This window comes from Conger conger, chromosome 6 (assembly GCF_963514075.1).
Source record: "Conger conger chromosome 6, fConCon1.1, whole genome shotgun sequence".
NCBI classification, from domain to species: Eukaryota; Metazoa; Chordata; class Actinopteri; order Anguilliformes; family Congridae; genus Conger; species Conger conger.
The window spans coordinates 53,181,603-53,204,773 of NC_083765.1; the positions used below are offsets into that span (position 1 = coordinate 53,181,603).

At 46.1% G+C, this 23,171-nt stretch overlaps 1 protein-coding gene across 1 annotated transcript in view; it reads right to left on the bottom strand.

The window, feature by feature from the left end:
* Positions 1-219: 219 nt before the first annotated feature.
* igdcc3 (immunoglobulin superfamily, DCC subclass, member 3) overlaps positions 220-23,171 on the bottom strand; it is an 84,413-nt gene continuing 61,461 nt past the window's right edge. The window contains exons 7-14 of the mRNA XM_061246970.1: positions 18,908-19,073; positions 8,543-8,790; positions 5,779-5,943; positions 4,771-4,959; positions 2,995-3,099; positions 2,148-2,280; positions 1,408-1,633; positions 220-348 (exon numbers count right to left, since the gene is read on the bottom strand). Coding sequence (XP_061102954.1) covers positions 220-348; positions 1,408-1,633; positions 2,148-2,280; positions 2,995-3,099; positions 4,771-4,959; positions 5,779-5,943; positions 8,543-8,790; positions 18,908-19,073 — 1,361 coding nt within the window. The remainder of the gene's footprint in view (positions 349-1,407; positions 1,634-2,147; positions 2,281-2,994; positions 3,100-4,770; positions 4,960-5,778; positions 5,944-8,542; positions 8,791-18,907; positions 19,074-23,171) is intronic.

Here is a 23,171-nt window from a genome sequence, read left to right on the forward strand (position 1 = left end):
AGAGCTACTCGTCAGAAAACTAAACAAAATACCGCACCAAAACTCAGGCCTGAGATGTCACCTTGAATGACTGGAACTTTCCAATGGGTACTTACTTTACCAGCAATAAATCTTTGCAAAGAAATAAGAAACGGCACTGAAATTCTTCGGTTGACCTGAGTATGAGTAGAGTCAGAGTGGAGCACCATGAGTGTCAGAGAGATTCTCCAGGCTTGGGGATCACACTTCCTCCAGCCCAGCACTGCCCCGCTCCGGGAACGGCGTCTCCCCCTCCTCCACAACGCTGAATTCATCCTGGGGCAGCGTGGATACCTGCGTCTCATCCAGTGGAGAAGAGGCCTGAGTGACCTCCGTCTGTAAACACACACACACACACACACACATACACCACACCACACACATACCACACATACCACACCACACACATACCACACACACCACACACATACACACACACACGCACTTCAGTTTGTTTCCAGAATCCGGACAAGGTTAAATGATTCTGAACAAGACAAAAACTGCAGGCAACTGGTTGGGAATCCTCTCGGAAGCTTATTCCTGACTGGGTGTTTGTAATGTCACAGAGCAGTCATGGCAAAGTTGTTGTAAATCATGGGGAAATAATTAGAAGATAATGTTGGAGCATTAAGAAAATCACTCAATCGACCATTCATTTCCAGTAGTTTTTATACTGTTTGCATATTGAAAATCTTTTTTTAAATCAAACATTCTTTGTTCAGCTTGGCAAATTCTACCATTAAGAAGCCTCGTACAAATTGGATAACTGCCTTGATAAAATGGCTTGGATGATGGCATTCAAATAAAGCTATTATTATTATTGTTGTTACATTACATTACATTACATTATTGGCATTTGGCAGACGCTCTTATCCAGAGCGACGTACAACAAAGTGCATACCCATAACCAGGGATAAGTTCGCTGAAAGACCCTAGAGGTAAGTACAATTTCAACTGCTACCTGTACAACAAAGATAAGGACAAGGGGCTTTTTTTTTTTTTTTTTTGAACAAACAAACAAACAAACAGAGCAAAAGTCACCAAAGTTAACTATCCAAACACTGCTTACCTAGCCAACTAAAAATACCGATACACAAAGCAAGTCACAGAGACAACAATTAAGGTTCACAGGGAGGTAGGGAGGGATGGGGAGAGGTGCTGCTTGAAGAGGTGCGTCTTCAGCTTGCGCTTGAAGGTGGGGAGAGATTCTATAGTTCTGACCTCAACGGGGAGTTTGTTCCACCACCGTGGAGCCAGAACAGACAGTAGTCGTGAGCGTGAGGTGGAGGTTCTGAGAGGGGGAGGTGCCAAGCGGCCTGTGGAGGCTGAACGACAACGTTGTTGTTGATACTACTGTAACTGTAAAATGGTATAACCCTTTTCACCCACCTGGAGCGTCCTGCCCCGCCCGTCTCCATTGGGTGGGCCTGGGAAGAGCCTCTCCAGCTCGGTGTCCCCGGTCTTCCCTGCAGTGCCCCCTCTGCCCTCACCGCTAGGCAGGGCCACCATGTTGAGGGCCAGGGCACCTTGGGAGGGGGAGGGGTCCTCCAGCGGCATGCTGTGAGCCACCTGAGGCAGAGCCAGCTGGTCCTGCACATTCTTACAGGTCATCAGCCTGGTGAGAGGCAGGGTGGAGCAGTGATGCAGCTTCTGCACAAGACACACACACACACACAGACACACACACACAGACACACACATACACACACAGAGACACATACACACGCACACACACACACACACACACAGAGACACATACACACGCACACACAAACACACACACTCACAGACACACACACACACACACACAGACACACAAACACACACACACACGCACACACAAACACACACACTCACAGACACACACACATGCAGACACACACTCACAGACACAATCACAGACACAGACACACACACACACACTCACAGACACACACACACAAAGACACACACACACACACACACACAGACACACACACACACACACAGAGACACACACACACACACACACACACAAACACACACACACACACACACACACACAGACACACACACACACACACACACACACAGAGACACACACACACACACACACACACACACAGGCTGCTGGAGCAGTGCTGTCGTACCTCCCCCGGTAGCCGAACATGAGGAAGAGCACGCAGAAGATGATGCAGGTGACGCCGATGTGGATGCCGATGATGATGCCGGTGGTGCCCTTCCCCGGGTCCTCTTTCACGCAGTCACAGGGGGGGCTCAGCACTGCAGAAACAAGCCCATCACTGATCATCCTGGAGGCCCCCGGCAGCCACAGCCATTACACTGCATGACTGTTATCCAGCTCAGGCTTTCATCCAGAGCAACTTGATTAGGCTAAGCAGGGGGAATCCCCCCTGGAGCGGTGTGGGGTTAAGGGCTGCACTGCTCTTACTGTGGCTACACTGGAGCTTGAACCACGAACCTTCCAGGTTCCAGTCATGTACCTCTGCCACTAGGTTAAGGCTGCCAACAGCAAAAAGCGCGAACCTCGGACCAGCTAGCCAAAAGTCAGTCTAGGCATGTGACATAGGCATGTGACATAGGCATGTGACATAGGTATGGGATGTTCATGACACGTTCATGTGTCATCCCTAATGAAAAGCTCACATGAAATTTGAAATTGTGAAAATCACAATTTCGCATGTTAATTTAACATTCTCATTCAAAGTATCTACATGTGAAAAGAAAATGCCACATCTGAACTGGACATTTTGCTTCTTCACATGTCCTACAATTTTCACATAAAACTAAACATGTGACTTGAAATAAAATTTCCCCTTTTCCTGCTCTGTGCTTATTGTTATATAGTTCACATGTGTACCCTTCACATGTTGGGTGTTCCATTAGATTTTTGACCACATAATGTTTTTGTAAGCAGTGTTTTCCTTCCTTAGCTGGAGAGGGGTGTGGGAGCGAGCCATGCGATTGGCCGGTTACCTGATCTCTCCATGGCCTCCTTCATGGAGACGAAGCGCGTGGTGGCATTGCCGTCGCCATGCCGATTGAAGGCCAGCACCTTCACTTCGTACACCAGGGTGGGGTCTGCGAGGGGGGAGGGGGAAATCAATCGCACGGTCACACTCTGCCTTCTGCACAATGACCACCATGATAAACGCTACTAAACATCTGAATTTAACCAAAGAGTAGAATTTGTTCCTCTGCTCCGAAAGATTTTTCTGGTGCATCAGGACAAGGACAATATCCCCTGCACGTCAGACCTAGGTCAAATACGTACATGGATTGATCTTTTACATGTCATTTGGCGGACGCTTTTATCCAAAGCGACTTACAGTTGAATTAGAGTAAGCAGGAGACAATCCTCCCAAAGAGCAAGGCAGGCAAGGCAGCTGAGAGTATTTCATATTTCAACAGACAAGCTCAGTAAAGTGTAGAAAAGAATCCAATCGAATCAAAAACAACCATTACGTGTTTCACCCAGGTCTGCTGCTCCGGAATCCCATCAGAGCCGTGAGCAGACTGTGTTTTCGTAGACTTCATGAACCTCGGTCTTGCAAATGAGGCGTGGAGCTGACCACCATGGGAGCACTCTGCCTGTCACCTTTAAAAGTGCTGGCCTATTTATGCCAATACACTTGTGTTCACGGAGCTGTTTTTCTCCAAGTCCCACCATTTTGAAGTTCAGCCTCATTGCCTTCTAATGGGTCAGGGAGGTATTTTTTGGTTTTCCCCCACATTGGCCCTTTTTTCTGGTTCATTGATCAGCTTTCGGAAATGGCCTCCTTTGTGAGATATACTCTATTTCATTGAACCCCATGGGGTAATTTGTCCTATGCGTTTGACCCATCCTAGCTTAGGAGTAGTGGGCAGCCACGGTGCAGTGCCCGGGGACGAACTCCAGCTCTAAGGCCAGTGCTTTGGTCAAGGGCAATGGCAGCAGTGTACCTAACCTGACATGCAGGTCTCTGAGTGTTGGAGGAATCTGGGGTCCCCTGGGTAAACCCATGTGAACACGGGGAGAACATGCCAACTTCACACAAGGAGGAGCAGGGATTCAAACCATGCTAAGCACTATGCCAAAGTGCCACCTGTTTGCACTATACCCTGCTGAAAAAAACAGCTCAATCTACAGTGGGGACCAAAAGTCTGAGACCACATTGAAAATCTGGGATGTTTTTTTCCATGTAATCCTGGAAATAAACAGAACGTTTTAGGATTTTGAAAAAGTAAAACAAATTAAACTCACTTCAAGAACTACTCAAAGACCAAAGACGAGCAAGAAGTACTGGACAATCCACAATCACCTGACCTCAACCCCACTGAACATTTATTGGGGCACTTGAAGACTGACAAAAGCCAAGAATTCAGTAACTTCACAAAACATCACATTGTCAAACAATGCTTAGATAACATGAATCATCAGGTTTTTCCACAGATTTGTCCATGCCACCTTGAAATTAAGGAATTCTTAAATTGATGTAACCTTTTCAAAGATCCAAGTTTTCACTCAAATTGTTATGTTGATAATATAATTAGTAATGAAAAAGTTTGTATTAAATTAGAAAATAATGCAAAACAGAAGCATTTTCACTGGTGGTCTCAGACTTCTGAGACAGCTGGTAGCTGGTCATTTTCAAGCTGGTCATAGCTGGATTGTACAGCAGGGTACCCAATCGGTGTTGCCTGACTGCGCGACTCAGTGCTCCCCGGCTCTCCCAGAGGGGTCCCCCGCCCCCTCCTCGGCCCCTGGCTCACCGAGCTGCGTGATGTTGTGCTGGGTGACGTTGCGGGGGAAGGTGAGGGGCCCGGTGAATTGGGCCGAGTGCACCGAGCGGTAGTAGAGCTTGTAGCCGTCGTGCTGACCCGGCTTCCCGGAGGGCTCCCAGGCCGTCTGGACCGCGGTGCTGTTCACCAGCCGGGCGAAGAGCGCGGGCGGCGCCGGCACTGAAACCAAACACACCCGCGGGGTCAAACACGGCGTCACTCTGCATTCAAACACCCTGCTGCGCTCCATGGATCTCGCCTGGTGCAATCGAGCCAACCAAGAGGACCAGAAGAGAGACAATTATTTTCATAGGTTCCAATACACCAGACGAGCTCAGTAAAGTGTAAAAAAGTTCAACAGCGAGAGATCTTGTTGAGCTGCTAATTAGTATAGAGTCAGCTGTGCCGAATTAGGGCTGAAATTAAAACTGACAGGATGGTAGATCTCCAGGAAAGGGGTTGGTTACCACTGATCTAAAGGGCTTACAGCCACAGTGATAGGGCTCCTGTTTCTCAGTGTTACATGACATCACAGGCATTTAGCAGACACTCTCATCCATAGGGACATTTTTACATAGTATCTATACAGCTGAAGCAATTCAGGTTAAGTATCATGTTCAAGGTCATCAGGGCAGTCCAGGTTACAAGCACAGCTCCATAACCATTACACCACAGCGCTACCACGGCGTTCCTAAACGACTAAATTAACGAACAGGAAAATAGTGCACTGGGCCACCTGTTTCCCGAGATGTTTCCAGGTGGGAACGGATGACCTAACGATCTGTGAACAGGCCCCACATTCATGATAAGGACTCCCCTGGGTTTTTACGCTTGCTTGACTACAAGCGACTCGTTAAAAAACAACAACAACAAGAGGTTTGAGCTCTTATCTGAATAATTGGCCCTGTTGTGGCAGTAAGGAGCTTGGGCAGTGGATTCGCGGGTTGTGTACGCGCTCTCTCTTTTTTAAAATGGAGGGGGGGGGCACGGGGGACTCACCCTCCCCCAGGGTGCTCTCCTCCGCTGTTTCGGAGGGCTTGCTGGCCCCGCGGGAGGTGTAGGCCTTGACGTAGAAGGTGTAGCTGGTTGAGGGCTCCAGCTCGCTCACCACCTGCTGCAGAGTGCTCTTACTGACGGCCTCCTGGTACTCCATCTCGATCGGGTCTGTGTGCACGAGGAGGAGAGTTAGTACAAATACAGAATCATTTCTGTTATTCAGTTTCTATAGTTTCCAGTTTTTTCTTTTTCCTACACCACTTTATTAGGTATTTATTCAACTTATTTTTTTGGACATGGTCTTCTGCTGCTGTAGCACATCCAGGTTTGATGTGTTGCGTGTTAAGAGAGGCACTTCTTCATACCACTGTTGTTGGCTCATTTTTGCATATACCGCCACTTTTTACAGGAACGTGCACATCCCTTGATTAACATAGCCTGTCTTCACTTTCAATACCAAGTCAGTTACCACCTTCGTAGTACCAGTTAAGATCGATAGCGGTTGTTCGGTTTTATAAAGCCAGGTTACGCAAAGACTAGCAGTACTACACTTCGGCAAGAGTTACGATCTACTGTATATTTCACGGCAATAAAGCACATCCAAATGAATTTATTTGAGAGTTGAGGAGAGAGGTCAAGATAAGCAGTGACACGGGAGAGGAAGAGCAAACAGTGAAAGGGCGGGAGGAGGAAACAGCAGATAATAAAGTCGGAACATTAACTGAACGGTTGCAGTTGCTGAATGTGCACACTGCTCCCGTTGCTTTTATGTTTTTCATTATCGCTGCAAACCCCGTCACGGTACACACTCCAGCCTGCTTTAACGCTTGTTTAACGGCTGTGGGCGGCCCAACACGTCACAAACTGTTGTAGCTATCGCAATAAAACGCACTTAATTAAACCGTGGGCTCTGACAGGAGTTAGTTCAGAATTTAGAAGCCGGGGGAAGACCAGAGCAAGAGAGGGTGGATAAGACTGAGCGCGATAGAGAAGAGAGGTAAACAGCAACACAGCAAGAGACAAAGAGAGAGAGAGAGAGACAGAAGAGAGAGAATCAGAAACACGGAAAGAGACAGAGAAGAGAGAAACAGAAAGAATGGAGAGAACACAGAGGGGACAGACAATGTAGTGGTATGGCCCTTAACTCAGAGCCACTCACCCATTACTGCTATCTACCTCTGGCCCAACGCCTATGTGGGGCTGAAGCCTAGGGCTGGTAATTAAAGCACTTCCTATTGGACGGCCCTCGGGGCCTTCAATTATCCTGCTGACAGCACCAGCGCGCCGAGGAGAACAGCTGTGCCAGGGCCCTGAGACGCTCGGTTACGGCAGCAGGGAAGAGACACGGGCCGACAAACCCCCCCCCCCCCCGTCCAGACCCTCTCGGACAAAGAGTAAATAAATAAAGCAAACGAACGGCGGGAAACGTGCTGCCGTAAAATTAATTTTGATTCAATTATCAAACAACGGTCCCTTTATAGCCTCCGTTTAGGAGATGGATATTGTGAGACACCCATCTGGTTTTACTGCGCGTTTCAGAAACAGCTGCTTTTTTGGCCCCCTCCTCCCCGCCCCGTGACCGAGTCGCGTGTGTATACTTGGCTGCGGTTCTGTCTCTGCCGGCAGCTATCCGTGCCACGCAAACGTCTCAGGCCTCTCGGCTGGCAGCTATGCTGGGCAGAACTGATCTTTTCCGCTAGGAAACGTGCTTACATTTGACTTATTTGTAAGTTAGGGGCAAATTCTAATTATAGTGTCGGGTGGACAGTGCGTAGTTCCGAAATGTCAAGCTTTAGGCCTAGATGAGCCAATATAGCATTCCATTGCTTCACCAATGTTAGTGTGTTTGTTTATTATAAATTGAGCACCCAATGTCGGGCAGAACATGTGCAATTGCCACTGTAACGCCAATTATCCGCAAAACACGCAATGTCACCAGCTGCTTCTTTTCAAACTTCAGCTAAGCTTGCATAGGGTGGAATCAAAGGAAGACCTTTCATTGATGGCTTTGACATTCGGTCTGTGGGTTGCCAGAGAGCCCCTAACTGCATTTCATCACCGAATGTGATGAAAGCTCAGCCATGGAGCTACAGTTAGCGCTAGCACGGTCTGGTTTCAGTCAGAGGCTGGATGAGTCACCCAACAGCTCCAATCTTAGTGTTAACACCTTTAAGGTTGACCAGACCATAATGTGCATAATCAAATCAAAATAGAATCCTATTTCATATTTTTATGTAGATACCGCATAGTGGAAAGCAAAGTTCAGTACTTTGCATTTGCGTGTCAAAGAATAAACTTGGATGAAGAAACGGCCTACAATGAGCCATAAGTGAACTAACAGCTACACATTTAAAACACACAGAAATGAGTTGATAACTATAGTACTGTAGCCTTCAATTCCCTGTGGTGTTTGCATTCTTAACCCTCTGAAATGGCCGCAGATAGTACTTGCACAGTAGCTTGCTAGTACTACTGCAGCTAGTCGATTGCTAGTTTAGAATGTGTACAGTGTATTGTAATATTACATGCAATATTTGTCTAATGATGGATTGCTTTGTTTATTTTTATGTAGATACAGCATAGTGGAAAGCTGCGTTCAGTTTGCCGGTAGTTTGAATTTGTGCGCCAATGAATAAACACGGACCTTCTGTGAGCCATTTCAGCTTCAGAAAAAAAATATTGGTTATCAGTTAGCAAATTTCTAGCAAGTTTACAAATCAGTTTCGGTTACCCGGTTAAGCGTTTAACCCGGGAACAGCCCTCTGACCTGCGGTTCTGCGGATGTGGAGGACGTATCCGATGATGTCCTGTGTGTTCTGGACGGGCTCCTTCCAGGACACCCGGATGGCGGTGGGGGACAGGGGGCCGGCGCGGACCGAGGAGGGGACGCCGGGCAGGCCGTCGGCCCACAGCACCGTCAGGCGGGCGCTGGCCTGGGTGGACCCGGCGCTGTTCTCCGCGATGCACTGGTAGATGGCCTCGTCTTCCTGGCTGATGCCGTAGATGGTCAGCGTGCTGGAGAGCGGGAGAGAAAGAGGGAGAGTAAGGGCCAAGAACTATAAATCAAGAACTATAAAACCAAGAGACCACCAAGAAATATAAAACCATAACCGTAGCCAAACCGATGTGAGCATCCACACCGATGAACGATGACATTCTGTAGATAGCGCACCGGCTATGTCGTCTGCCATTTTTAACGTGATGCATTGCAAATTCCGATCAATTTCGATTGGAGTTTACTGTTTTACTGTTCATGCATCGGGAAAATATTGTTCAGAAAATGCTCCTAACAATATTTTTAGTCACTGTCTCCAGCTGAGTAAGAATGATTTTTAAAACAATATATTTATAGTTATCATTCTTGCTGTGAACAGACCTTAGTAGAGAGGGCAGTTCAGTAGTCAAATTGGTCCATTTGCAATGCAAAACGGAATTAATCTTTTATTCCCAATCTTTTATAACAATTTATTCCCCTGTATCTTTCCAAAATATACGAAACTTAAAATGTGTTAAAATGTTGACACCATGCCAACACCCGGAGGTGGAAGTGGAGGTGTGGAAACCAAAGGAGAAAAGCATTGAATGATACTATATTATTTCCCTTATTTCAGTTCAAACCTTGACAGAAAATGCCATATTTGAATACAACGAGTCTCACCCAGAGTGGGGATAATGTATTGTGCGTGAATGCTGTGCTGTAAAATGGATTAAAATACCATAGTGATTTGCATGATAAGCTTCATCTATGAGCGTCTAAGAGGCATTTTATTGGTAACCATTTGTGCCAATGAGATTAGTATATACTGTACCTACTGTGTTATATATTTTATTGTAGTAGTTTTAAATAACAATAATATATAATACTTTTACACCAAAATTGCCATCTAGCACATCTTGCTTAATTTTATTTTACCACTCACTGCTCCAGTACAGCTGATGCACAGAAAACATTGTTTTTTGGCAGTGCAAAAAAAAAAGGAATTCTCCCCAGAGACTCGTGTTACCCGTCTATGACAAATTATGACAAATGAATACGACAAAACAGATAGTCGTACGGTAGGTACTAGGTAGCCAATTATAGAAATGTCCCAGCCCTCCCACCAAAGCCTCTCATCAGATAAAAAGATGTAGTGAACACCCACCCATCTTCAGGTTACTCGCTACCAACAACAAAACAGTGCCACGCTCAGCACGTACCTCCTCCCTCCCACTCTCTCTCCTATCTCTCGCTGCCTGGGTTGTTGCTGTAAGACTTTGGGTGGGGGGATGGGGGCGGGTATTATTAGAGCTGAATACATAATCAGACACTTTGCACCCCATAATCCTTGGGCGATGAAAATATAAAACATTTAACATTGAAAGGAGCGGAATATGGAAATCAGCCCTGTAGCATATTTTAATTTCAACCACAGATGGTTGGAATCCATTAGTGTGCTCATAATTACATTTCTAAGCATTTTGTGTTGGGGTTTTTTTTTTTTTAACCACGCTGTTTATGCAAGAAATGTGTATAATGCGCAAATTCCGAAGCTAATAATAATTAAAAAAAGAGCAAATGTGTCAATAATGTGTTGATGTACAGCATGCGGTCCGGAGAAGAGCATTGTTTTTCTGCTCTGAACCGATGATCGCCAGCACTTCAGGGGGGTTTTGAGTGCAAGAGAGAAAGTGAGGGAGTGAGAGAGAGAGAGAGAGAGAGAGAGAGAGAGAGAAGAAAAGAGAGAAAGCAAAGGAAAGATTCACTTTCTGTTTTTCCCCCTCTTTCATTGCTTCTTCTCGGTGAGTCATCCTGTGAGATTAAATCAAATTACTTTTTCACCCTCCTTTCGTGAGTCGCTGTAGAACCACTGTACGCCAGCCTGCACTGTTCACACACAGCTCTATCGTGTCACTGCTAACAGAATCACACAACTGAGAGCAGGGCAACACTTCTCTGGGATGGGACAGGATGGATTGTCACAGGATCTCACTGACATCCACCACCCAAATGTCTTCCACCGCAACACCGAACGCCCATTGCTATTAGATTATTCAAACACAAATCCCAATCCACCAATAAGAGCATTTTTGTTTTAACCCCTCGAAAAGCTCTAGCAATGAAAAGTGACTGAAAGTATGCTGTGATAGGTGTAGACAAAGTGAGGAAACAAAGGAACCAAAATGGCAGCCAGTATGATGTGATGCTGACGGCTGCAGGATGCACTCCCCGTATTAAAAGTAGACAGAAGTGATGAGGAGACTGCACATTACGCCTATGGGGACCGGTATACAGGGAAAAGGACTTTGGACAGACATTTGTGAATGCTGTGAGCGTAACAATATGCCAAGCGGGACCTTGCGTCTTCGAGCCGCTGAATTCACTAGCATATGTCTGCAGTTTACAACAGACAATTACACTGCCCCGCAGGCTTTAGCACAGGGCTACCCACATGTTTTTTTAATGTGACCCCAAATTAAAGTTACACGACCCCAACACCCCACCCACACACATCTTGCACCAAACAGCCCCCGTTAGCCATGACTATACAGGAAATATACCACAACCTCTCCCGCCCCAGTGCTTCATTATAGTTGGGTTGTTGTTGTAATGTTAAACAGGTAGTGGCCTACATTCACATATTTTAAAGAGACAAAAATTACATTTTTTCTTTTTAAAGTTTTTCAGGCGACCCCATCCTGAAATCGAGCGACCATGGGGTCCTGACATGTTACTTCAATTACAGTAGCAGACAAATCAAACTCCCAAAAGCCATACGACAGGAGTTAAAACTGAATATTTTGGTTATGCTCACAGCTTTGCTTTAAGAACAGATACACAAACAAAGTAAGATTTTTTTTTTAAAGCAGTTCACTATCGAGCTGCTCATTGATCACATCTCAGCAACAGCAGCCGCAGGTCCGTGAAAGCCACTGTCAAGGTGACTATTGAATCCATCGAGTCCGCTGGGCAGAATCAATCCTAGCACCTCTACCTCTTAATTAACAGGATGGAGAGGCCTTTCTATTTCAGTCTCCCCCAGTCACACACCTCCTCCTGGCCAATCCCACCTCTGACCTTTGAGGTGCCAGTGAGCACACTCCCCCCTCCGCTGCCTAACCAGCCCTCCTGGTCCACCGGCAGGTCTGCCACGGCCTTTCATGTGAGCGATGGATGAAGTGTTTTCTGTCAGGCTACCTGACCGGGCGGCGAGACACGGACCCAACAGGACCCCAGGGGGACCGCAGCTAAATGGCGCCAGAGCACTATGAGGGAGGATTCTGGGATATTTCATATGGCACTGCGTATTTCAGCCTGGCTGACGGCCAGACTGCCACCCATACACACACACACACACGCACACACATGCACATTGTATATTTATCGTCATCGCGAGATGAACATGCGTGATGAACACATCGCCAAAGACTGCTTGAACTGCTTGATCTGAAGTGGAAAGACATTGGACCTGTGCACACTTCAGCATTTGTTTATTTATCGCAAGTCATATCACCAATGTTCAACAACGATATCACATATTGCATATTTTCCTAATACTGTGCAGCCCTAAAACACACACACACACAAGCACACACAAATGTGCACACAAACATGCAAACACCCGCATGCACACGAGCACACACAGATGCACACACGTACACGGGCGCACGCGGGCACACACGCTCACACGCATGCACACACACACACACACACACGCTGCTCATTTGGACTCAGTGGCTGGTGAAATTCCACACCCAAGGGCTGCATTCCCACATGCTGCTGGCCCCTCCCCCTTTGGACTGGTCGCTGTGCCTCAGTGAAGCGGGTTTTCATAACCCATCGTCTCCATGGCAGCAGCGCAGAGCTCAGCCCCCCCCTCCCCTCTGCCAGCCAGGTATCAGGATGCTTTACCAGCCTGCAGAGCACTTCCTGTCACTCCTATCACTTCCTGTCCTTTCAAACGTGGGCGTGTACCATGAAGCACAACATTTAACCCACATCCAGGGAAAAATGCCCCAAGGATGTATGTGTCCATGTCCACCATGCTTAATTTTTTTTTAACACTGACAGGCTTAGGAAAATCACTGAAGAAATCAGTCCATGTTTACAAAACACAGGAACAAGTACTACACTAACTATTGCTAGATATTTCAACCAAAATATGTCCACTCTACTGAAACAATTTAATTTGTTTAGTCTGTCCAACACAAACACACACATGACCAAAGCACTTGGCCATGAACTTGATTTTGACCTCTCTCTCTCTCACTCCCCCCCCCCCCCCCCCCTTCAAGGATTAGACAATAGCACTCATAATCAAAACACGCTGGAGATGAACGTTCTTCGGAGGACCATACAAGGGAGAGACACAATGTACAAAGAAACGTACAGAATACAGAATAAGCAGCTTCCTCAAAGCTTCCTAAAAAAGTATTTAACCAGGCCAAAGTGAGTGAGAACAAATTCTCATTTACAACACCGACCTGGCCAAGAAGGCAAGCCTTGGAAAAAAGGAAACAATGCCAAACAAATATGTCCGTCCGTACGTACCGGAGACCAACATTCGCCATTAGTGTGGAGCCACTTTGTGGATAATGGATAAGTCAGAGGCGGGGGAAAGGGACGGGGGTGTGGGGGGGGTGAGATTTCAGTACGAGGGTTGAGCTGAGAAGGCTGGGCGAGTTCTCACCAGGCTGAAGGGAGAGAGAAGAGGCAGAGAAGAGGCCTCGGGGGATTTTTTTTTCGGGGTGGGGGGTAGTGGGGGCAGTGGGGCTGTGTCATCTTTGAAAGGGGGTCGGGGGGAGGGTCTGTCTCCTGATGATGACTGATTGTGCATGGGGTCAGGGGTCACAGGCAGCCACTCAGCTTCCAGCGCTGAGCTGGGAGAGGGGGGGTGGACTCTACCTGCATCTCCATCTACAGTACATATAATATAGAGGGACTGAAATGATTTGCCCCACTGCAACCTTCCTACATAAAAGTTCAGTAAAAATAAATGACAGTTAAAATGTTATATAGGGTCTATGGGCAGGGATGTAACAACGCAAAGACATAGGTATGTTACTCTGTAGGATATGCAAGACAATATAATATATTTCTGGACTGAAACCAAAACACACTGTCAGTGTGCTTTCCTTCAATTATCAGAATGGAAATACTTCTATACCGAGCTGTAGCAAAGTAAGCCACGTTATTTGGTACGGCTGAATCAGAAAGCAATGTTTCAAGCTACAGGAAGACCAACACAAAAATGTCACAAGTATCTGACCAGAGGGAGTAAGAGATCTGCTCATGGCAACAAAAGTGGCCATCTTGCAAATTGAGAGTAAGTGGTTCAGCTTCCTGAAGGACAAGGAACAAAAACCCACCGCACAGTAACTCTACAGTACATTAAAAGGGAAGTATGAGAGACCAGCTGTTTAACGTCATAGCTTGAGCTGGTCAAACCATGTTGAGTATGGAGCTGGTCTGAGCTGGCCAACCAGGAACCAGCTGTTTCAAAACAAGCAGCTTTTCAGCAGGGTTCCCAATAAAAGAGATAAAAGTGGGGGGACTTTTGATCATCTTAACTTTGTACAGGAAGATGAGTGTGTGTTAACTGTGGAATTTGTTTTTCAGATTTCAGATGTGTTGATGCTAAGCTAGCCATTTGATATGCAAAAGTGTTATGTATCAAATGGCTAGCTTAGCACCAACAGACTAAAAATGAGATATTTATCATGCTGTACTATATAAATAATACGAATAATACATCAAAAGCCACATATTATGCTAAAGCACTGAGCAGTGGCTTTTATAAAGCACAGTGAGGCTTGTGTCCCAGCACATGGAGTGGGAGCTGTGCAAAGCTTTACCAAATAACAACATAATCACTGCAGTGTATGCACAAGCAGCCAATAAATACCAGCCATCCACAGTAGCTTCAGGCCGTAATAATGTCTGAAGTCACATCTGTCATGGCTCACTGGGAACAAGTGTGTGTGTGTGTGTGTGTGTGTGCAAGGGCCTGCATGTGTGTGTGTGTTTGCGAGTGTGTGTTTTAAACCCAATAAATTACCCCCCCAGCTCTATCATATAACCCTCTGTTGAAGGTCAACATCTCCAGAGGGTTCCGTTAGCTGAGGTGCTGTACTTGCTGATTTTCATCGACCGTTATATTAAGAAACACACGTTCCTCCATCCACACATAGAACACCAGGTTAACATTGAGTATGAAAGGTAGTTGAAAAGTCAGTCGCTGTGAGTCTCGGTCAGCCCCTCCACCCAAGCACAAGACACAATGCTGATGCAACCACAGCAGTAACAACTCATTGTTACATTTGTAATGTCGCATTGGCCCAAATTTATCTGGTCAAAGTTGGTCTCAGATACAATTCATAGTGTATTTTGTTGCACTCCAGGTAATTCACAAAGAGAGAGAGCTAGCCAGCTAATAAAAATGTGTTTGTGTGGCACACAACTAGCGTACCTTGCTGCCGGTTTAGCTAACAAGCTAAATAATATGCAGTTAATATGGAGTCAAACACATTTTCACTCCTCCTCAGAAATATTAACTCAGAGGAGTGATTTCTTCCAATGCCTCCATATGCTGAGGCTTCTTTTTTGACTTAGACTACATTTCCAAAATAAATTTCTTGTCGTAAAACTTCCAACGTTTTTAGGCATAATGACTGAAGTGTCTCATAATTTTTTTTGCCGTTTGCCAGCGATCGTTCTCAGCATCATTCATTCATTCATTATCCTAACCCGCTTATCCTGAACAGGGTCGCAGGGGGGCTGGAGCCTATCCCAGCATACATTGGGTGGAAGGCAGGAATACACCCTGGACAGGTCCATCGTAGGGCACACACACCATTCACCCACACACTCATACCTATGGGCAATTTAGACTCTCCAATCAGCCTAACCTGCATGTCTTTGGACTGTGGGAGGAAACCGGAGTACCCGGAGGAAACCCACGCAGACACGGGGAGAACTCCACACTCCACACAGAGAGGCCCCGGCCGACGGGGATTCGAACCCAGGACCTCCTTGCTGTGAGGCGGCAGTGCTACCCACTGCACCATCCGTGCCGCGCATACTAAAAAAAGCCTAAGAAACTATACACTGTTGGAAACATAATTTCATTAGCTAAAATCCTACTCTGTCATCACTGTAACACCATACCCCTTGCCATTTGTCTACCGAGCGGAAGTTATTGTGTAGTTGCTTACATGGAGAGGGGTATGGCCAATACAGTGAGACTGCTATATAGATACTGGTCAGGGAAACTCACAGATGGGCTGATTGTGTTTCAGAGAGCCTATACAAAACATAGATAGTAGCATTCCTATGTACAAGTACTTTTGTGCAAGTATGCAACAGCAAAACTGACAGAAATATGTGTAAAAACGTAGATGTCTCTACTACTTAGCATATTCTTGGAATTAGGAACTATGATGGATTTATTTCACTGGATCATTTTGTGGATAAAAGGGAATGAATGCAAATAAATTTTTGTGTATTCTGCAGTACCTTAACCGCACAAAACTAATTTAACTGAAGTCATGGTGCAATTATTAATTACATTTGAAAAATACGTAATAATCCCACCCAAATCCTACATACAAGGGAAATATGGTTCTATAAGGGACAGATACGCGATTTCAGAAATTAAATCTCATAAATTAAATCTTGTGCACAGCCTACGCATTCCTGTATAATAAACTATGGCCTATTTTTGCAGTCCGCTTAGGTGTGATGGCAGCTAGGTTTTAAAAAGAACAGCACAGACACTTGACTAATTGTTCACTGAAATCATTTCAAGTTCATGCTTGCAAAAGAATGACTGCAAATTGATTTCTCAGACCCACATAGTTCTGTCTCTATTCCACACAAATTGCAAGTAAAGAAGGTCGTGTGCATTTTGCAGTTGGTGCGACCTTTAGAAAAGCAATGAAATTCCACAATGAGTGAGACAAACTTGTCACTTTTGTCCAATAATTTGTTGAAATGTATTCAGATGCATGTCGAGAAAATCCTAATGAAGGAATGGTCAGTTACTCACTGAAGAAGGTTGGTTGATGAATGCCATTCCATTAGTTAACTGGCTAATACTATATGTTCATACTAAAACATACAAGGCTGATATTAATTGCAAAATTGTATGTTATGAATATGATATTTAGCCTTTCTCCATTTGAACTACATTTTTAGATGCTATGCCAAATTTATGTTGTATGTCAGCTTACTGTAGTTCTAACATTTCTTGTTGACCATTCCTCTAACGAGTGGCTGCTAATGCGAGGAACCGATGTACTAGCCAGCTAACATTTCTTAATTACGACCATACTGAAAATGAATGAAAACTGGTAACTTTGGCCCGACAGCTCAGTTTGCCAAAACTGCTCATTTACGATCACACACACAAGCATGCACACGTGCACACACACACACACACAGGGCTACATGCGCACACACACACCCACACACAAGTAATGAATGTATTCTGCGCTGAATTCAGGATCCTAAGGGAAATGGTTGGAATGCCAAAAGGACAACCCATCCATCTTTTTAGTCGTGCTAAATCACACAAAACTCAAATACGAAGGGACAGGCACTCTCTCACACACACACAGACACACAATCAGCATTGTGACTTAGACAGTTAAGGACAAACAGTCACACTCATTAATGGCCACACACACACACTTGCACAACCACAGACTTGAGTGAGGCATATAAATCCCCACTTCACAAATTGCCTGTCCCATTTTCCAGTCCCTGTGCTCAGTTTAAGAGCCAATTAGTTAACAACGCAGCTGGACACCTGGTACTCCCGCTTAACCAATCATATTATAGAAAGCGTGATGTATGCATGTGTGTGTGTGTGTGCATGTGTATGTGAAAGTGTGTGTGTGTGTGTGTGTGTGTGGTTCAGTGTGACATCAGCAGTAGGTTCTGCATCTGAGATAACCACTTTGCCCCCAAATTCTGCCACTCAGTCGTGTTCCTCTCAAATTGGCCTTTTTTGCATTTTTTCTACACTGTGAAATGCTGAATGTTAAATGAGCTCAGCGGGAGTTGGTATGAGCGAGATGACTTCACGCTGATCTTTGGCTGCACGCTCTATCACCTCCCTGATAAATGAGGTGATGCGGCTCTCCCTGCTTATGCAGCAGTCAAAGTGACTCGGGCGTGAAGGATCGCTCAATCAAACTGACCCAAAAAACATTTCATCAATTTCCCAAACGTGCACACTGCATTTAAAAATGCATTAATGCACACGTAAGGGTGATGAATTTCTTATGACGCTCAGTATATGAAAAGCACAACTTATGCCCAAGAAAAATACAGTCTCACAAGTATTAAATAATAGAGTATCGGAACTGTGTCCTATGTGAGACGGTACAGAAGGAAAGGAAAACCACTGTCATCTACCGGAAGATAGGAACAGATTTATATATCAGTGTAACATAGTAGGTTGGAGAGTACAGAGGTAAAAACAGTCAAAATCAGTTATGTTCCTACACACACTGGTGATGGGTGTGGTGTGAATTGCGACACTGTGTCTAGCCTAAGATAGGTGCGGTGTGAATTGGGAAATTACATTACATTACAGGCATTTAGCAGATGCTCTTATCCAGAGTGACATAAAATGAAGTGCAGATTGAACACAGGAACAGGTGTGAAGAGGACCCTAGAGGACAGTATGGTTCTGAGTCCTAGCGTGACCATACAGATACTATTGGAACCCTTGAAGAATACATCACCTTACAAACTAGCATATCGGTTGGCAGCTAGAATACAGCTAGAGTACAACACTAATACTAACTATATATAAGTGCCATTATAATCTATGGCATGCACAAGGCTCATGGTGCTGAGGTAGGGAGGGAAAGGTGCAGCCTGAAGAGATGAGTTTTCAGTCTTGAAAGTGGTCAGAGACTCTGCTGTTCTGACATACACAGGATGTGGTGTGAATTTGGACATAACTCACTAAGGACAGGTGTGTTGTAAATCGTTTGATCTTGCCTGGTGCAACTGAACCAACCCAGAGGAACAGAAGGCGGGGTTTGCATCCAAGGGAATTTCATGGGTTCCAATACGCGTTTGAGCCAGGTCCCACCCTGGGCCCTACCCTGGGCCTGTCTGTAAACGTCAGCCCCGCCTGACCTGTTGTTGTTCCTGAGTTTGACGTGACCTCCGGGCTCCAGGATCTGCCCGTTCTTCAGCCAGTTGAGCTGGGGCACGGGTTCGCCCTGCGCCAGGCAGGTGAAGATGGCGGTGGTGCCCACCGGGCGGGCGATGGACTGGGGGGGCTGGATGAACTCGGCGGGGGCTAAGGAGTGAAAGAAGAACAAAAATTATTATTATTATTCTTTTTTTAAACCCATTGCTTCTCTATCACTCTATAGCAGATATTAATGCAGGGTAGAGGAGACAATTTTACCAGAGGATATGTGTGCTTTTTTTTTTGGCAGGTTCCCATGTGCCAAATCCTATTTTCCATTTGATTTACTGCACGTCTCTTCCTGAATCCCATGTGCAGTGTGAATGCTGAAGCTTCAGATCTGACAGCACACTGCAGTGTCCCTACTCTGACCCTGCATTCAGCCTGACAGCCCATTATGTCTTCAGAGTGCACACATACACACACACACACACACATAAATACACAAATAGACGCATACACATACACACATACATACACACACACACACACACACACATAAATACACACATAGACGCATACACATACACACATACATGCATACACACACACACACACACATAAATACACACATAGATGCATACACATACACACATACATGCATACACATACACACATACATACACACACACACACACACATAAATACACACATACACACACATACACATACACATACACACACACACACACACACACACACACACACACACATAAATACACACATAGACGCATACACATACACACATACATGCATACACATACACACATACATACACACACACACACATAAATACACACATCCACACACATACACATACACGCATACATACACATACACATATACACATACATACATACATACATACATAGACACACACACATAAATACACACATACACGCATACACACACATACACATACACACACGGGGTGTCTCGGTGGCGCAGCCTGTAGAGCACTGACCACATGCTCATTGCGAGCCGCGACATCGGCGGTTCGAACCCGACCGTCTGACATTTGTCACATGTCTTTCCCTCTCTCTCGCTCCCATTCTTCCTGTCTCTCTATACTATACTGTCCAATAAAGCTGAAAAAAGCCCTAAAAAAAATCTTTAAAAAAAAAAATACACATACACATACACACACACACACACACACACATGCATACATACACGCACTTACGCGCACACACACACATATTTAATCCTCACTGATTAAATGCACTATGCTGGCGCTATGAGAAAAGCATTAAAGGATAAGTTAGAAACAAAAACACAGCTTCAGACAAGATCATATTGATTACAGCTATGAAAAACTGGCTCGGGTGAAAGAGAAAAAAACAGGATCAGTCCAAGGACACAGATTATAAATTACAGAACAGATAAACAAATAAAGCTGGGGTTATTTCTTGCAACTCATATTTGATAGAATTAACTATTTCTGGTTCCAGAAATTCCAGTATAAAGGTTTCCCACAGGTACATTACATTAGAGTCTTTTTTTACATTTGTCTGGATATTCAAGAGTTTACAATCACTGAAATGATGAATCGTGAATCGTGAAATGATGAATTGTGATAGTAAAAATTTTCATTTTGAATATTTATGTTATTACATAGCCCAAAAACGCTAAGTTTACACACTGCCGAAACAAATTACAAATTAGCATTGCTCGTGAATAGATGAAATTCACTGCATTAAACATTACTGAATTCATAAATAAATGAGTCAGCTGTGAAATGATCCAAGACTAGTGCGCGATATCTGTCCGTAGGCGGCTTTTTTAAACACCTGGATGCGAACATGGCAAGGTCTCGGGCAGCTGCAGTGGATGAGCAATCAGTTATGAACCCCACCACTGCAGCACAGCTCTCAGTGCGGGGGGGCACGCCCTGTGCTGTACACATCTCCCCAGAGCATTCCCTGCACATGCTGCGTAAGGGAAGAGAGGGGGTGGGGGGTGAGTATCAACGTGAGGCCTCATGAGCCCCCCCCCCCTTCTCTATCCCTATCCTCTCTCCATCCCCACTCCCTCTCCCCTCTCTCCCCCCCTCTCTATCCCCACTCCCTCTCCCCTCCTCTCACTATCCCTATCCTCTCTCCATCCCCACTCCCTCTCCCCTCTCTCCCCCCCTCTCTCTATCCCTATCCTCTCTCCATCCCCACTCCCTCTCCCCTCTCTCCCCCACTCCGCTCTCCATCCCCACTCCCTCTCCCCTCTCTCCCCCCCTCTCTCTACCCCTATCCTCTCTCCATCCCCACTCCCTCTCCCTTCTCTCCCCCCCTCCGCTCTCCATCCCCACTCCCTCTCCCCTCTCTCCCCCCCTCTCTCTATCCCTATCCTCTCTCCATCCCCACTCCCTCTCCCCTCTCTCCCCCCCTCCGCTCTCCATCCCCACCCCCTCTCCCCTCTCTCCCCCCCTCTCTCTATCCCTATCCTCTCTCCATCCCCACTCCCCCTCCCCTCTCTCCCCCCCTCTCTCTATCCCTATCCTCTCTCCATCCCCACTCCCTCTCCCCCCCTCTCTATCCCTATCCTCTCTCCATCCCCACTCCCTCTCCCCTCTCTCCCCCCCTCTCTCTATCCCCACTCCCTCCCCCCCTCTCTCTATCCCCACTCCCTCTCCCCCCTCTCTCTATCCATATCCTCTCTCCATCCCCACTCCCTCTCCCCTCTCTCTCTATCCCTATCCTCTCTCCATCCCCTCTTCCTCTCTCCCCTTTCTCCTTCCCTATCCTCTCTCTATCTCCTCTCCCTTTCCCCTCTCTCCCCCTCCTCTCTCTCTCTCTCTCGGTGGTAAATGAGGTGCACCAGGGCGATGGAGGGGCACGCTGCATCCCCCATCTGGCCGCAGACAGCACATCAATCCCGCGCTCCCGCCGTAAGCTGGTAATCTACGCGGAACAGCAGCACGCGGCGAATCGAGAAGCTACGCGCGCAAAGCGCCCCCCCCCCCGCCCCCCCCTTCACCCCCCCCGCCCCCCGCCCCGCTTTCATTCCCTCTCTCCGTTTCACTTTCATTCCCTCCCTCCGTTTCACTTTCATTCCCTCCCTCCGTTTCACGTCTCCGTCAAGCCGCGTCACGCACAAACTGCCTCGCCCCTTCTCCGAAGCAAAGCTCCGCGGTTTGAAGAATACCTCAGACGAAGAGGCATCCCCCCCCCCCACCAGCCCCCCCACCCCTACCACCCACCCCCCCAAATAAATCAAAGCGGAGAAATCGACAGGTAATTAACAAGCAGGCTTTCTCCTGGACAGCTTTAATGAAGGGACCTGCCCAGCACGGCGGATAGGGAGACTAAATGAAATATTGACTGGGGAAGGGATCTCTTGGACCTTGAATGGCATCGCTAGTGGCTTGGGCGTAGGCGAGAGACCCTCCATCAATGAAACTGTGAGAGTGACCCTGAACGCTTCCCGCCACACGAAAATAGCGCCTGAAAATAGCGAGCGGTATCGACAGGAAGTCTCCCCAGCTCCCACCGCCTCCGAGCGATCGGGGCCAGATCAGGGGAAGTACATATATCCCTTTGAAGCAAAATGGATGTTCGGAATGTTCTTTTCTTCAGAGAATTCATAGTCAGTGTTCTACAACTTGTTACATCAGCGTTAGAATGTTCAGTCAAGAACATTCTTTCTTCTCAATGGCATTCCAAACAGTTCATTTTGGTAAGCCCATTGTTTGGCCTATGTCTCTGTTTTTGTGTGTATTTCTCAGCCTCATAAATGGCTTCCTTGACTGTCATTGGCAGAACTCTGGCAAACACCAATAACTGACTCCAAAGGCAATCAAAAGCCTATAATGAAGACTAGATAGGGCAAGTATATTAAAACCTTCAGTAAGGAAAGGATTGAATACACCTGACTAATCAGAAACTGATCAGCTGAGAAGCCAACTGCCCAATTACTTTTGGTCCCCTAAAATGGTATGTACAATTATGTATAAAAAGGGATGTAATTCCTACGATGATCACCCGATATTGCTGTAAATACCCTCAAATTAGATGACAGTCTGCACTTTAATCTCATATTCACTGAGTACAGAGCAAAAGAAGCAGAAATTGTACCACTACCATTGTCCAAATACTTACAGACTGCACTGTATTTGTGATCTTAAACCTTAAGGGCCGTGCGTAAATTCACAGGAGAAAAAACACTGGAAATACTGACCCTGAAATTTTCCCATTTCCCATTCCATCCCCCCCC